At 57.5% G+C, this 16,941-nt stretch overlaps 1 protein-coding gene across 3 annotated transcripts in view; it reads right to left on the minus strand.

Moving 5' to 3' along the window:
• Positions 1-228: 228 nt before the first annotated feature.
• The window catches only part of MXRA7 (matrix remodeling associated 7), a 28,211-nt gene continuing 11,498 nt past the window's right edge, over positions 229-16,941 (minus strand). The window contains exons 2-5 of one of the 3 annotated variants that reach the window (XM_045489740.1): positions 11,528-11,591; positions 8,127-8,223; positions 7,055-7,135; positions 2,803-4,144 (exon numbers count right to left, since the gene is read on the minus strand). In XM_045489740.1, the coding sequence (XP_045345696.1) occupies positions 7,102-7,135; positions 8,127-8,223; positions 11,528-11,591 (195 nt within the window). In that variant the 3' untranslated portion in view covers positions 2,803-4,144; positions 7,055-7,101. Of the gene's footprint in view, positions 1,264-2,802; positions 4,145-7,054; positions 7,136-8,126; positions 8,224-11,527; positions 11,592-16,941 lie in introns of those variants that run through there. The other 2 variants (XM_045489739.1, XM_045489741.1) reach the window with 2 other exon arrangements.

Below are 16,941 nucleotides of genomic sequence, written 5' to 3' on the forward strand. Positions count from 1 at the left end.
TTTTTTTTGGTTTGTTTTTAAAGCACTGACATTTGGGTAGGACAGCAGAGAATAGACCCTTCTCCTGTGCAGATGGTCCACAAGGAAGCAAAAGGAATGGCAGGAGCAGACAGGGGAGGTGCCCGAGGAGAATTCCAGGAGCAAGAGGAGAGGACGGAGGGAGAGGAACTTACCCCCACCCCCGTAATCTCTAACGTGAGGTATGCAAAATGCCACCGCTGTTTTGAGTTCACTGTGTTGACGTAGCTTTATTTCAGCAAATACAAAATATTTCTAAGAACGTCATGGGCTCTCTCTGGGGCAGACCCTCTCCAGCTCGGTTGGCTAGGAATTTTCCGGCCTGTGGGGCGAACAGAAACAGGGCCCGTGCAGCAGGCAGGAGCCCCGCCGTGATCTGCGTCCTCGCAAGTTCGCGGACTCCCAGAGATTTACTGACCTCCTGACGTGTCCCGGACGCTGTCCCGTGAGGTCATTCTGGTGTTTTGCTGAAGGCTGTCTGGGGACCTGCTCTCTCCCTGCACACGTGCCTCGCTTCTCTGAAGGACTTTCGTCTCCTTAAAGGGAGGCCCGGTGTTGCATATGTGATTTCTTCTACCTCTAGTAGCTAGCGTGGCCCTGGGTGCATTATAAGCACTCAGATGAGCCTATATGTAAAGTAAGTCTCATGCGTCCGCGGGGGAAGCTCTCCGAGGGTCCCAACTCTGATAACACCGATCTGCTCCAGTGTGGAAGGTGAGGGTCGAGTTCGAGTTTTTGCTAAAAGGACACTCAGAGCCCCCCAACACGGCCCCCTGGGCACATGGGTGTGGGAAGGATTCAGGGGTGCTGTGGGAAGACGGGTAACAGGTCCTGCTGCCCGAGTGTCCAGTCTAACAACCCTGCGCTCTCATTCTGCCTCAGAAGGCTTTCTGGAAGCTTCTGTGACTGCACGGACGCAAGCCGTAGGGGAGCATTCTCTTAGCAAAAAAAAAAAAAAAAAAAAATGTCTGACTCCGAAGACAATAATCCCGATTGCTGGAAAACCATGCCTAAGTTTTGGGAACCGCATGGCCCGTGTGTAGCGCCTCTAGAGCTACAGACGCGAGAGCGAGCGAGCGAGCCTGCCGCAGCCGGCAAGTCGGGGACGGGGCCTCGCGGGCGGAGGCGGCCTACATGTCGTAGAGCCGGAGCTGCTCCTGCACATCGCCGTCTGTCATCTCCCCAAACGTCTCCTTGTTGTCCTTCATGAGCTTGAAGATGGCCTCCAGCTGCTCCTTCTGCACTCTGTGGGGAAGAGAGGGGACAGAGGAAGAAGGTGCTCGGGGGCCCAGCGCAGGGGGCCGCCCAGCGCGTCCGGGGCTGGGGCGCTCCCCTCTCGGCTGGTGCCGCGTCTGCTTTCCGGGACAGCAAGAAAGTTAAACCGAAGCCAGATCCACTCAAGGCACACGAGCTGGTTGGGCCGAACGGCCTCAGCCCAAAGGTTCTAAAAGCGGGTTCTAAGTCTGGGGTTTTCCCTGCAGGTCTGGGGACCCACGTGACCCTGAGCGTTCCTGCGCCCCTGTTTCCCCGTGGGTGCCTTCTGAGCTTAGATCTCGCGTGACCCGGGACGTAACGGGGAGAGGGCTGTTTCCGTTCCGTGGCCGGAGAACCCACGAGAAACCATGTTAGTGACAGCCTTTTAGGAGGATGAGGACGGAAACCGTTACCAGCTGGGAAGCAGGGAGCAAACGGAGGTGCGCATGGAGGCTTGACCAGGGGCAGGGTTGGTACGGGGTCTCGCTGCCCGGAGGAAGGGGCACCTCTTCCTACTTTTCACATATACCTTATGGCCAGCGGGCGCCCTGAACTGGCCTGCACACAGGCCTGTGAGTGAAGGGCTCTTATCTTTTTCTTTTTTTAAGTTCTTATTTATTTTGAGAGAGAGAGAGAGAGAATGAGCAGGGGAGGAGCAACGGGAGAGGGAGACAGAGAATCCCAAGCAGGCTCTGCACGGTCAGCATGGAGTCCGACGCCGGGCTCGAACTCGCGAAGCAGGAGATCATGACCTGAACTGAAATCAAGAGTCGGAAGCCCAGCCGACTGAGCCACCCGGGTGCCTCTCAAGGGCTGCTGTCTTGAAGAGGCTCAGCCACCCCATCTGACCAGCACAGGACAGCTCCCAGGGGCGCGAGTGTTGTGAAAGGCTGGGGTGAAATGGCAGCAGGAAACAGGGCTCGGGGCCAGTCTGGGGCCTGTTCCCGCTCCAGGCGCTGGCAGCGAGGCTGGTCCTGAGGTTTCCCTGCGGCCGGCTCCGCTTTAGACGCCGCACGGCAGGGCTTCGGCACGGCCTCCGGCCACCCAGCACCCATAGCGCTGCCCGGGGCGGGGTCCCACCGTCTGGTCTCGTCCCACCAGACTCCTTCGGCGGTGACCCCTTATCTCCCATCCAGCAGGAGGTTTCCTGGCTAGCGCAGCATCTAGAAGCTGAAATACTCAAGTCCCAACTCCCAGCCTCTCGTCGTCGCCCTGGGAACTGTGATTTCTACGGTCCGTTTTCCTGTCCTGCCATAGGTGTTCTGTACCCTACAGTCCGACAAAAGCACTGGGAATGGAAAGGGTGTGTGTTGGGCTCTCTGGACGGCATCACAATCCCCCCGCCCCGAGTGAACGCAAATTCTCAGGTATTTTCGCCGGCCGCGGCGCTCGGGCAGTTTTCGCAGACATAGGACTTGTGCTCTGCTAGAGGGTAACGGGCATCAGAATGAGAGCTCAAATTCTAATGGGTTCAAAGGACATGATTTCTTAAAAGCAAAGCGAAACTGAAAAAACACACGGTCACCGAGATCATCTACTCAAAGTTTATTGGGCTGAACAAAGGCTGAATACACAGATCCAAGCCATCAGGAGGACGTGAGGCTTGGGGCCCACGAGCCATGTTCAGAAAGATTCCAGACAACTAACTAGCTAGGTAGCTGACCCGGAGGGAGGCAGTCACCCGCTCACGGCGTCATTAAGATCCCAGTCTGGACAAGGCCGTCGTATTGCGTGTGTGGGGACCTGGGTGCTAACAAGACAGCATCTACCTGTCAGGTCTCGGGGTGTGGCTGGTGTTCTGTCCCGCGCTCCGTCCCTAAACCTAAGGTTCGAGGCCCAGACGAGAGGGTCACTGGGAATGCGACACGGCCTAGGGGTTGACATCCCGGCCTTCCGTCAGATGGCGATCGTTTTTCTAAAAAACTTACTGCTTAAAAAAATGTTGTAACCAACACATCTAAAAACTGCACATTAGTCTGGTATAGTATAAACGTCGTCCAATAGAAAATTCCAAGAAACGGATCTGGGACTGCTCTCATTCTCTCGCGAAATTCTAACTTATCTATGAAACCTTCTAGGAAAAAGGCATAGTCGAGAGATCTATTTCAAGCAAACTATTATTATTGCTTCTGCCAAAGCGAAGGTGGAGATTCGGCCGAGCTTGATAAGAGCGTCAGTGAAAAGGCTTCTTTTAGCAACAACAGGGCTGGATTCAAGCCTCCTCGAAATGAAGAGTCAGGGCAACCGCGAATCTCTAGCCGACGCTGGTTCCCTGCCACCCCGCCGTCGATATAGCGTCTCTCACCGCCCCCCCAACAACCGCGCCCGGAAGGGGGACGTGGGTCCCCAGGGAGAGGAAGACAAGACCACCCCTAAGCCAGCCACTGAGCGCCGGCGTCTCTCCCTCATTTGCCTGGCACGCCTCCAAGTCTTTCCCGGGTTAGGCGTCAGTGGAGGAAAAGGCAGGGGCTGGGGGGCTGGAATGCAGCCACATGGTTTTAAAATGACAAGGTGGCTGCCACTGGCCATATCACAGGTGTGAAGGGTGTGTGGAGAGCTGGGTTCAGTAATACGAAAAATCAAAGTCTACGAAACCCTTGCTTAACGGAGCCATCCGCGCCAACAGGGGGGAACGCATCTCCCCCGGGGGTGGGGGGCCAGGGCGCCCCCTGGCATCCTCCCTGCCGAGGGACGGGTCCTGACGGGTCCTGACGGAGGCTCTAGGTCCCAGCGGGTTTATGTAGGCAAGAGGCACCCGGGAGCCCGCGTGGCTCCGCTCTGGGGATTTCCATTCTAGCGCTCAAGCTTTTAAGATGTCAAAGGGAAAAAGCCTTTAGCAGGAGGCTAAGGATAACTTCATTATTCTTCGGTTCTGTAAAGAGAAATAGGGAGAAAAGATCATTTATTTTACTCCTTCCATCTTGCAAGTATCACGGGGCGGGGGTGGGGGCAGGGAGGAAAGGGGGGCATCGGGGACGACGGGGGAGGACGCTTGGAGTTGCAGAAGCCGGGCTGGACACTGGTTTCTCAGACACGGGGTAAGTTTGCTTCTCATCACCTGCAGCAAGACAGTCTGTCCCCCAGAGCGTGGCACCGTGGCAGCCCGCCGACCCCCATTCTGCGTCCGCGAGGCACTTAGGCAGAGGCGGCCCCCGCATCTAGGCAGTTGGGCAGGGCAGACGTCTGGACAGATACTGGGTGCTCCGGATCTTTGGCTATGTGCTTCCCTGGGGCCCTCCCGTCCCGCTCTTCCTATTCCCACTGGCTGGGTTTTGTCCCCGCCGGGGACACTGGCACCCTAGGATGTGTGCCCACCCCGTCTAAACAACACCCAGAAGCCCACAGACTTGATGAGGGAAGAGGGGACGATTTTGTCCCTCTGGCGCCCTCTTCTGGAGGTCAGCGTCGCTCATGTTTCTAGACCTTCACACGGGCAAATAAATCCTTCACGGACACACCAGGTTGCGGACGCGGGAATATCCCACAGCCTGGGTTCCTCCACCCGCTCTCGCCCTTCCCTGTTATGCTGAACAAAACACCTCCCACTAGAGTCGTGTCCACACCCAGAAAGGTCAGGACATTGCTGAGGACCTTCAGAATGGAGTGGGTGCTGGGGTCCCAGGTTCCCATCCATCAGAGCCACTTTCCTCTGGACCGGAAGGTGGGACGAACGGATGGCATACAAGGACAGGTGTGGCCAGGGGTGCTTTTTTTTTCTTTTTCCTGCCAAGCCTCCAGCTTCACTGGCTCTGGGAGCGGGGAGGAGCGGTCCGCAGCCTGCAAACCCGCCAGCCCAGCTACACCCTGAGGCTGGATGGGGCGCCTCCCAGAGGAGCTTCGGTGCTAACGCACAGTCCCCCAGCCCGGCATGGCAGTGCCGAGGATACCTGTGAGTAGGCCCCAGGGGACACCTCGGAGGAGGGGGTGCAGCCAGTGAGAAGCGGGCTCATTCTTAGGCAGCAGCTGTCTCTGGATTTGCAAACCTTACCATTTCCGACCCCTTGGGCAGAAGGAACCTGACCTGCGGGCGATTCTAAGGATGGGAAAGTCCGTTTAAAACACGCGGAAGAACAATCTGGGGTCTTGACTTTAGTCCTGCTTCCTAAAGGCCGTGTTCTGAAAACGTATAAAGTGAGGCTTTGGGGGATGCTCTTTAGTGGGACCACTAAAGATTTGGGCTCTGGATACGGCTCTGTTGGCTGAGGTGATAAATTTAACGTCGGGGACTTAACAGCATTTATTTGTTAACTAGCTTGCAACTCGACTGGGACCCGGAGTGCCAGGAAAGGAATTAGAAACAGGCAGAGTTTGGCCAGAAAGAATCTTGACAGGCAGAGAAGGGAGCAGACTTTTCGCTGGCCTGTGGTTTCAGTGGTTTGACAATAATATGCCTGTTCTTTTCCATACTGGGATTCCAGGGCCGTCTCCTAGACTCAGCTGGGACCAGAGCTACCTCGCACCCGTCGGCTCTCTCCCGGGCCACACGGAAACCACCGTGCTGTAGATGAAAAGACAAAGCCAAACCTGCCAGCCTCTGCAACCCCAAGCGTGGCCATGCAAGGAACAGAAGCAGCCGTTAAGAGGGGTGGCGCGTCAAGGGGCCCCATGCAGTGCCGCGCGCGCAGGGGCAGGAGGGAGCAGGCACAGGCAGGCTCGTCCAACAGCCGCGGGGAGCATGCTGGGGAAGAGCGGTAATGAAAATGAACATGAACTCCAGCTCCACCCTTCGAGGACGGTGTTTAGCCCCTCAAGTTGGGGCGCAGCGGTGATAACCACAGCCTACAGATGAGGAGAGATCGCCCCCTTCACCCCAAGAGCGACACCCGGGGCGCGGTCTCCACCGCACGGAATAGCCAGGTGTGAACTGGTATACGACAAGTCCCCAAAGACTCCGTGGCGAAAGACCCTCCTGTCTCAACATAACAGAGAAGGGACTTTCCCTCCCCATCGCCAAGGTCCCAGGTCGGAGCCCAGCGACAATGGCCGCCTGACCCCTGGCCCGAGGCCTGGCATCCATCCCCTAACTGGTCCTTCCTGTTCCAGCGGCTCCTCACGTCCTCTGAGCACTGGGAACCAGGACCTCCGCTCCATCCACGGGGACCTTCGAGAGCCCACAGGTGCATCCAGCCCTGCCTATCCTTAATCCCGGGGCTGCGAAATGTTTCTGTAAAGGGCCCGATACGGACTCTTTTGGGTTTTGTGGGCTTTCTCACTCCGGCCACAGCAGCGCAGAAGCCACCACAGGCCACAGGAAAACCAGAGTGGCCGTGTTCTGGTCACACTGAGCATAGTGACCAGGGCTGAAGTCGGCCACCCCTTCCTCTGAGCCGAAAAACCTGCCTGTCCCACAACGTGGGAGCCTGGGGTTTTTGCCACACGAGGTTTTATCAGCTGCATCACCTTCTTAGGGCAGGACCAAAGTGGCAGGGGGACAGCCAGCGGGTTTCCCCCGCAGCCTCCCTGGTCCCCAGGGGAATGACAGTTCTGCCCAGCCTCACAAGGGGGCGCTAGCTCCCCACCAGCTGGTCCATGAGGCCCACGGGGGACGCGTGTTCACTGGGCTCCCAGGACCCTGCAGCCCTGGGAGAGGGGCCTGGTCACCCAGCGACCCCCGTGCTGGCGAAGAACGAGGCGGCTGGGTGCTCGGTGCGCAGAATGAATTAATTGGTTATGAAGGCGGCGGGGGGGATGGGGGAGGTTTAGACCACGCCAGTCATGTTGGGGACACATTAACAGACAGGAAGGGGGAAGCACCAGTGGTCTAAGAAGTCCGTCTCCTTACCAAAAGGATTTGCAAGATTATGTGTGGCTCAGGACCTAAGGAACGTGCTACAGGGAAGTGAGGTCAGAAGTCAGCTCAATCCTGAAATATAAAGGCAGCAAACCGGGTCACACCCACAGGCAGTGTCAACAGCACGGAGGAGTGGGGGGGGGGGCTCCCCTGGAGGCCAGGTCCCCCTGTTCCGGGTCCTCCTCGCTCTGGGCCGACACCGCCACCCCTCCGCCCCCCGGGGAAGAGCCTTCCAGGCCGGCTTTGGAAGAAGCAGGGAACAGCCGCAGGAAGGGAAATGCGGGTTCTCGTGGACAGAGCGGCTTCTGACTTTTGAGGGACCCTGAGTGGTGTGGCCAGTGGCAATGAAAGGGTGGCTGAGTTATGCATTCTGGAAAAATAAACCCTCCTGTCCCCCGTGACCCGAGAACCGCAGCTTGTGCTAATGAGCGGGCGGGGCTCGGGGTCAGACCCCCGGTTCTCCCTTCCCCAGCTGTCCTGCTGTTTCCAGAGCGCTCCTTGGCACGCTGGCGGGACGGAGCGCAGAGGATGCGCGGAGGTTAGCCCACGGGTGTGCGGGGGGTGTGCGGCGGGGGTGGGGGGCGCCTGACTCTAAACCTGGGGCGCTACACGGCTGCCTCGGCCTCCGAGCTCCATGGAGCAGAACAGATACAGAAGGAAGGCGGCCGCTGGGCGAGGAGGGGCCGGAGGGGAGCGGCCAGAGAGATGAGCAGGAAGAATCGAGCTCTGTCCTGAAGTGACAGATTGGTTCTGTCATGAACTCTATCTGGTCCAGGCTCTTCCCCCTGCTTTTTCCCTCTGCAGCATGGCGGGGTGGGGCAGGGGAGGGGCTCAGCGGGTCCTCCCAAGCGCCCTGAGGGGACCGTCTCCAGGGGAGACGAGCCTGGCTGAGTGGAGGCAGGACAGACAGATAGGAAAGAAGCCCTGAAACGGAAACAAAACGGAGAATGGCAGGGGGTGGGGACAGGCAGCTGGCCCGAGGCTCGGCTCGCCTCCTTTCCTGGCCCCCGAGGGCAGGGGCCAGACAGCCCTGGCTGGTCGGAGGGGAAGGTGTGCGGCCTACCTCTGTTCTTCCTCCAGCTCCTCTTTGGTCATCATCTTCTTGTACTGGTTTCCCCGCAGCTTCCCGGGGCTGTATTTAAAGGAGAAGACCTCTCCCCCTGCAGGGAGGAGACGGGGAAGGGGGTAAGAGCTGGCGCGTGGGACTGGGGGGGGGGGGGCTGGGCGCCTCCCACAGACTCCGAGTCCCTCCCCCCCCCCCCGCGTCCACCCCGGTGACCACGCATGTGCTGCCCAGGCCTCCGAGAGGGCACCTGCGACTTTTCTGCTCGACTGGCAGGGCTCCCTCCCACACTCTTTCCATGAAATCCCACAGTGACTTAGGGACTCGAGAGGGGGATACAGAGACAAAAATGAGATAGTTGGAGAGAAATCAGTCCCCCTCCCCAAACGGTATGGCTCCATCCACCAAATGCTGGACCCCTCCCCCAAGGCAGGGTTGAGCCATCCACAGAGCTGTCTGGCAAAGGCTCCCGCCAAGCCGCTGCCTTCGAGGACACTCTACCGTCGTCATTGAAGCCGCTCCCCCCCGCCCCCCCATTACTGCTGTGTGAATTACATCAGACCCAGCAGGCTGGGCCAAGGTGCTGGGCTCCCTGCCTCTCCTCGGGTCCCAGGCCCGGAGGGTGGCACAGGAACCCCTGATCCTTCTGCCGAGGTCCTCCAGGCTCTGGGGCTTGGGGGAGGCCCGCCAGCTATCGGAAATCTGAAACAACGCATCCAGCTCACAGGAGTGATGTGGGATCTTTCACACCGTGTTGAATTTGGGCATCCAAACCGGTGCCTAGTCCTGAATAGGTGTACCGGGATTTGCCAGTCCCCGAGAGCAGACTCCTTAGCTGCCTTAGAACAAACAATCTCGAGGCCCGATGAGAGGGCACGCCAGAGGTCTGGACAGAGAAAGGCAGGAATGTGCGACAGGGAGTCAGGGCAGGTGCTGAGCAGAGACTGCCAGGACGGAAGAGAAAAGAGCTTCAGAGCGGAGCCCTGGGCTGGGTATTGGAGGGAGAGAGCCCCCCCGCCCTGGGAATCGATGGCCGTAAGTGGTCCTTCAACCCAGCAGGTGTAGGGCAGACGGCCTGGGGCCTGGGGCGCCCCAGGGGCTGTGGCCTTGTCTTAGGGAGAAGTTCCTACATTAGTACCAGGATTCATGGGCTCCTTATTCTTTCTGCAGACATGAAGTGAGCTCTCTGCTAGGTGCTGGGGGCTTAGCCGTGAATCAAACGGGCAGCAAGCCAAGATAAGTAAAATACAGCGTTTGACGCTGGTCATGAGGGCTCTGCAGAAAGAACAGGGGTGTGGGAGGCAGGGAGGGGGCTGCTTGGAAGTTTCACTGGAGATGGGGTGGGGGTGGCATCGGGAAGGGTTTTGCAGATGATAGTCGAAGGGAGCAAACCCTGTGCTGTCTGGCAGACAGATCCAGTAAAGCAGGGAGGCCAGCGGCACTGGGTGGCAGAGAGAGGGGCCAGGCCGCGTGGTCGGGGAGGGGGGGCTTGTTTCTTCCTCCGGGTGAGACAGGGCTTGGGGCAGAGACAGGGGAATCCGTTCCCATCCCCCCATCCCAATCCCCCACTGGAGACCCTGGTCCCCGCTGGCCGGCTCTTCTGGAACACAGCTCAGGCTGACAAACCAAGGGCTGGGTCCTTGGGGACCGCAGGATCAGGGGCTCCCGACAGCACCAGGTATGGCCTGCCTGCATCTGAGGATCTGGGTGCTTTGCTGAGTAATTCCGAGCCCCTGTCTGAGGGGCCTGGGTTCCTGGTTGCCAGGAAAGCCCTGAGAAGCCTGCCTTCGGGGCGGAATCACACAGAGCTGCGGTCTCAGACTGAGCTCACCGACCAACGCACCAACTGCCAACGAGGACGCTTTGGACCTCCAAGAGAGGCAACAAAGAAACCCAATTACCCTCAACGTCAAGGTCATTGTGTTGCTATGTTTTAGAAAAATAGCGATTTTAATTCTGCCAGCTGGGTGCTGCTCAAGGTTTCAATTTACGGGGCAGGTCTGATGATTTTATGTTTTCCGAGCCAGGCAGAACGAACGAACGAACGGCCGTCTGGAAAAGCTTTTCCCTTAATCACATCACACGTGGCGTACCGAGTGATCCGCGGCCGCGTCCAATCCAGCCAGACCAGGGGGTTTCAATGTGAGAGCCTCCCGGGGAGGAGGACTTCTCGCAGCCTTGTGTGACTGACTCACCAATTTGCTTAGGAAGGGCATCTTAGCGACACTAATCAATTAGCCTGGGAGCTGAGCTGCTCACTGCCGAGGGCCTGGGGGCCCACTCTTCTTTCCTCTGACAGCTGGGGCCATAGCCCTCCCCTCCCCTCCCCTGCCTTGTCAGAGCTGGCAGGTGGCGGCTGGGGGCTGGGGGCCGTCCAGGGGCAGCAGTCAGATAAGGAGGGAGGGCCCAGTGATGAGGCACACGGCTGGGGGTGGGGCTAGTGAGCCTCCCCTTGTCCTGGCCGACGGGCCTCCAGCGGCCTCGGCTCCTGCCCCTTTCTGTGTCCCCAAGTCACCAACGGGATCCCCACCTCTGGCATCCCTGCAGCCACCTGGGGCCACGAGGCAGGGACAGACCCCAGGGCCACAGTTCCCGTGCGTCTCTAACCCCCAGATGATGGAGAAGCTAGGAGAGCAGGGTCCCCCCCACCGGGCTCCCCAGCTGCCTGCCCCAGGGGAAGTATTGACAGAAGCTGCAGCAGCGGCCTGTGGGGCCTCAGCGGGGTGCCGGGGGCCCCCCAGCGCAGCCGCACCGCCAGCCCACACGCCCACACCAGCCGTGGTCACTGCATTCCTGCAACGCGTTCTTTCCACTGCCCCTGCCAGCAGTCGGCCAAAAGTCACAGCAACAGTCTTGCCTTTTGACCAATTGAGAACTACTTCGGACATACACGAATGCACGTCCTCCGTGTACTTGCCGTGTAGATGAACAAATGTTGACATGTTGCTGTTTTTTGTTTTCTTGGCTTTTGTTTTTAAGTTTATTTATTTTGAGAGGGCAGGAGGAGAGAGGAGAGAGAGAGAGAGAGAGAGAGAGAATCCCAAGCAGGCTCCGCACCAGCAGCTCAGAGCCTGACTCGGGTCTCGAACTCACAGACTGTGAGATCATGACCTGAGCCAAGATCAAGAGTCGGACGCTTCACCGACCGAGGGAGCCACTCAGGCGCCCCTGATTTTTTGTGTTTGTTTTTAAGAAATAAAACACGACAGACCCAGCGGAAACCCACACGGTGCTTGGTTCTGCCTCTGTCCGTCCAGGGCACTGGCCCCCGGGGGTGCCCAGGACAAGCCCACCGCCTTCCACCCGCTCGGGTTCGAGCTGGCCAGTTTCCTTAACGCGCCCGGACACGCCTGCTCCCTTCTCCTGGCCGGCCAGAGTCTGATGGCAGGGATCCCACTCACCATCTTCCTCCTCAGGCTCTGCTCGGGGTGGGTCCTCCTGGCCATCATGCTGCTGCTCCTCTTCCTGCAAGACAAAGAGAGAGTCAGCGCCCGGGGCCCGGAGCTCGACACGGTTTACTCGGATACCGCCACCCAGGCGTCCCCGACCCCTTGGTGAAAGCGACCTGACCCTGGCCCCCGGGCAGGAGGGATGCGCCACCGCGGTGGGGGCACTGGAGGCCGGTGACCGCCTTGGGGAGGTGGGGCAGCGGTGGGCAGAGCGTCAGGAGAGGAAGGGGCCGCCGAGGGCCAGCCTGAGCCCACACGGCACCGGTGCCTGTCTGTTGGGCATGGTCGGGAGGACCCTGGTGGGGGCCACGGTTAACCGGCAGGTGGAATCCGTATGATCCCCGAGCTAACGCTGTTTGGCCAAGACGATAAGGGCCGAGGTGCTGTGCTTTTGACCTTTGGACCTCAGTCTCTTTACCCTTTCCGGGTGGGTGCTGGCCAAAGCCTGTGGATGCCATCTTGGTAAGGGGACTGGGGACTCCCATCCCACACTCTGGGTGCGACTAAAGGCACCAGAGGAAAACTGGCGGGCCATCCGGGGCCGGGCCATCACAGAGAAGGTGCGTTCGCAGGCTCTGCCTCCCGGAACCTCATTCCTCCCGTTTCAGTGTCCATTTCCCCCACCTCCTGGAGGCCCGGCTCTCCCACGAATGGACTCAATAAACAGACGGCTGGAAGGAGCGTCCCGAGATGGCCTTCTTGGGAGGAAGGAGTGACTCCAGCCTACAGGAATGCTGGGGGGCACTGGGGACACGCGGCCCAAGGAGCTGTGATGGACAGCGGGCCGGCGGATCCGGGGACACCCCCGGTTTACAAGGGGGAGGCACACACGGAGTGAGCTCCCCGGGCGGCGAAGGCAGCACGCCCAGGCCTCTGGGACTCGGCGCCCGGGGGGTGCAGCCAGGGTGGCGGCCTCGGCAGGGGCAGGGAGGAGCGGCCGCAGAGCGGAGGAGCTCTGTCCCTCACGGCAGAGCGAGCGAAGCTGGGCTGCAATTCTGCACGAGCCCAACCGCGGGTCGTAAGTGGCAAACCCTGAAGGGCCTTGACTTTCTGTCGCTCACAAAAGGCAGCCAGGGGGAGCCGGGCGGGAGCCGGGAGCAGGGCTCTCCGTTCAGTTTCCATCCAGCTCAGCGTCAGATGTGAGCGATGTTGCCCAGAGCGCAGGTCAGTACGTGGCGCCTGGGTGTCCAGATGCCCCGAGAAGTTTGCCCAGCAAAGCATCTTTGTGGCTGTGGGGAGGGGGCGGGGGCAGGCCCCTTCGGGGGAGGCAGGGTAAGGAGACACCCCTGTGACCCAGCACACCCACTGCTAGGGACCTGCTCTGGACTGGAAAACCATCTGTCCGGGTTTTTCTACAGTGACTCTGATTTTGTGCCGCAGAAACCAATCCAAACTGGAAACCACTGAAATGTTCATCCTTAGAGTTCCATATATTTGGTTAACATGTTCACCAAAATATTAACAGGTTGAATATATCACAGCACACACACACACCATGCATCAGAGTGCATTAAAAAGGAGGCAGCCGAGGGCGCCTGGGTGGCCCAGTCTGTTGGGTGACCGACTCTTGATTTCAGCTCAGGTCATGATCTCACGGTTCATGAGTTTGAGCCCCGCGTCGGGCTCTGTGCCGACAGCTCAGAGCCTGGAGCCTGCTTCGGATTCTGTGTCTCCCTCTCTCTCTGCCCCTCCCCGGCTCATGCTCTGTCTCTCTCTCTCAAAAATAAATAAACATTAAAAAATTTTAACGAGGAGGCAGCCATACACACTGATGTGAAAAATGCATCAGGACAAATTTCCAACGGGAAAAAGCAAGAAGCAGCATAGTGTGAGAGGGGCCGTCTTCTGGGTGCAAATATAAAAATGGAAATGCACATACATGCTCATAATCACCGAGAAAAAGTTTTCTGGAAGGACACACGAGACACTGTTAGTGGCTACCTTTGGGGAGAGGGGCTGGGGGAGGCAGCCTTTTGTTTTTATCTTACACATTTCAGTATAATTTGGATTTTCTAATATGCATGGAGATGCATGGATTTCTCTCAATATATTTTAAAAATGCTACATTTTTAAATGCTACAGTTCAGTGGGTCTTTGAACTGTGAAATTGGTGATTTTTTAAATGTTTATTTTTGAGAAATAGAGAGAGAGAGAGCACAAGTAGGGGAGGGGCAGAGAGAGAGGGAGACACAGAATCCAAAGCAGGCTCCAGGCGCTGAGCTGTCAGCACAGAGCCCAACGCGGGGCTCGAACCCGTGAACCGTGAGATCATGTTCTGAGTTGAAGTCGGACGCCCCACCGACGAGCCACCCGGGCCGCCCCTTGACAGCTTTAACATGATTTTAAGGGGGGGGGGTCGACCAGCTCACCAAGGTGCCCGTGGGAGAGGACTCCTCTCCCTGCCTATCCATGCAGACTCTGGCACACAAAGAGTTAAAATGAAAACCTTAGCCTTCAAATGTCAGGAAGCTAAGTATAAAAGGAATTTAAATAAGTAAATATTCAACTATGTGTATTGTAGCTCTGTAGCATTCGCATTTAAGTTACTAAAACTTAAAACTGCACTAAGACTTTGGAGGTACCTCTGTAACCCAGAATTAAATTAAAGATAAATAGTGTTATGTGTGTGGTAGAGATAGATAGATAGATAGATGCCATTATAAAATTTCCTGTGTGGGTCTGTGGCTTTTAAAATCGATTTTTTAGGGGCGCCTGGGTGGCTCCGTTGGTGGCACGTCTGACTCTCGATTTCAGCTCAGGTTGTGATCTCACGGTTTGTGAGTTTGAGCCCCGCCTCAGGCTCTGCCCTGACAGCGTGGAACCTGCTTGGGATTCTCTCTCGGCCCCTCCCCTGCTCTCTCTCTCTCTTTCACAAAATAAACTAATAGATAAATAAAATAAAATAGATTTTTTTATTGCAGTCTTCATGAAGTCTGGAAAATAGTGCTGAATTGGCCACATGTTGTTTTCTGCCTGTGCAGAAATGCCCTTCCTTCAGAAGACGCCCCTCGAAGCCTCTGGGCCCTTCTCTCCTTGGGGAGAAGGGACGTCTGGTCCCAGAGCTGTGAGCCTGGGAATGTGTGTGTTGGGGGGGCGATCGGGGGGGGCGCCTGGCTGTGGCCACTCCACCCTGGCCTTCCCCTGTCCGTGAGAGACTCAACTCCCAGTTCTGCACAGGCTGACCAGCCAAGTTGCTGTCACCGACAGCCAGAGTCCTGACCCCTGTCATTGCCTCCTCACCCGCCACTTAGCAAGCCCAGAACACATCGATTTCTCTCGGGAGAGTGCTGCCTGCATCAGATGCCGGCAGGACGGCAGCTGGGGGATGGGTAGGATGCTGGAGTTTTCTACCTGTGCTTTGGGGAAGCACCCCAGGCCCACATGTTTATTTGGGCTTACTTAGTGGGCTTTTATTTTTTTTTATTTTTTTTATTTTTTATTTTTTTCAACGTTTATTTATTTTTGGGACAGAGAGAGACAGAGCATGAACGGGGGAGGGTCAGAGAGAGAGGGAGACACAGAATCGGAAACAGGCTCCAGGCTCCGAGCCATCAGCCCAGAGCCTGACGCGGGGCTCGAACTCACGGACTGCGAGATCGTGACCTGGCTGAAGTCGGACGCTTAACCGACTGCGCCACCCAGGCGCCCCAGTTAGTGGGCTTTTAGGTAACATCATGATAATGGAAAGGATTCCATTATTAAACAGAACGCTGTGTATTGCATTTTGGCCTTATTTTATAAAAAAAAAAAACGTGTACACAACAGAAAAACCCAAGTGCTGACACCGGTTATAAGATGGACAGGTCTCGTAAACAGTGCGATTGGGCCACAGATGGCCATCCTTCTGGACGGCGGTGGCCCTCCAGCCTCCGTCCAAGACTCTCTGCCTCAAGATGGTGAACTGTGGGGGCGCCTGGGTGGCCCAGTGGGTTAAGTGTCCGACTCTTGATTTTAGCTCAGGTCACAATCTCACAGCTTGTGGGTTCGAGCCCTCCACTGGGCTCTGTGCTGCCAGTGTGGAGCCTGCTTGGGGTTCTTTCTCTCCGTCTCTCCCTCTGCCCTCTCCCCCTGCTTGCACTCTCTCTCAAAATAAAGAAGCATTAAAAAAAAAAAAAAAAAAAAAGGCAGTGAACTGTAAACTATGTGTATGACAGTGAAGGAAAGCAGTAAGGTGGGACCGTGTACCAAATGCTAGAACAGGGGCGCCTGGGTGGCTCCGTCGGTTGAGCATCCGACTTCGGCTCAGGTCATGATCTCGCAGTTCGTGAGCTCGAGTCCCGCATCGGGCGGGACTGAGGGGCGCAGCGAGGCCCCAGAGGGGACGCCAGGTGGGGAGCCTCACGGCTTTTGCAGTGACTGGCTGGAGTCTGGTGTGACCGCAGGGGATCACGGGGGTCAGGAGGCAGGGCTCGGACCAGGAAGATCTTATAGGGAACAAGGCATTGAGGAGCTCCCAGCAGCTTTTAAATGGGGAGGAAGAGGAGGAGACCGGCATTTTTGGAGCTGGAAGTAGGAAGGCATGGTGAGGGCAGGATAGGAGGCAGGATGAACTTCCAGAAGGGGGGGGTCCAAGTGCAGGTGAGGGATGTAAGGCCTGATCTGGGAGGGTAAGGGACTCGGCCCTCAGCTCAGTGTTTGTCGAATGAATCAGCGAAGGCCTACCTGCATCTGGTTCGAGGCAATGCCCTGGGGGTCTCGAAGTCAGAACCCCACCCGTGGGTTTGCTCCCTGACACAGCTCGGCTAGGACCACGCCTGGGGCAGCATGACCCCGGCAGCTGCCCAGAGTGGGGACTGCCAGCCCACAAGAGCCCATCGCTGTGGATTTCTTCTATTTTTTTTTTTTAAGTGTTTATTTAATTTTGAAGGAGAGAGAGAGAGAGACAGAGTGTGAACGGGGGAGGGGCAGAGAGAGAGAAAGGGAGACACAGAATCCCAAGCGGGCTCCAGGCTCTGAGCCGTCAGCACAGAACCCGACGCGGGGCTTGGACCCGCCAACTGTGAGATCATGACCCGAGCCGATGTTGGACGCTCAACCGACGGAGCCACCCAGGCGCCCCCACTGATGTGGATTTCTTGTCACTGCCCTTGATCCCGAGAGTGACACATGGCACCTGTGTGTTGTAGACTGAATTATGTCCCTCCCCAAAGTCATAGGCTGACGTCCCAACTGCCAGTACATCAGACTGTGAGTACGTTTGCAGAGGGGGCCTTTAAAGAAGGAATTAAGTTAAAACAAGGCCGTGAGGGTGGGTCCTGCTCCAAGCTGACTGGTGTCCTTCTAAGAGCAAATGTATAAGAGGACACACAGGGAGATGCCAGGCTCGCGTGTGCTCGTGGAAAGGCCCCGGGAGGGTGCAGTGAGAA

Source organism: Leopardus geoffroyi, chromosome E1 (assembly GCF_018350155.1).
Source record: "Leopardus geoffroyi isolate Oge1 chromosome E1, O.geoffroyi_Oge1_pat1.0, whole genome shotgun sequence".
NCBI lineage: Eukaryota > Metazoa > Chordata > Mammalia > Carnivora > Felidae > Leopardus > Leopardus geoffroyi.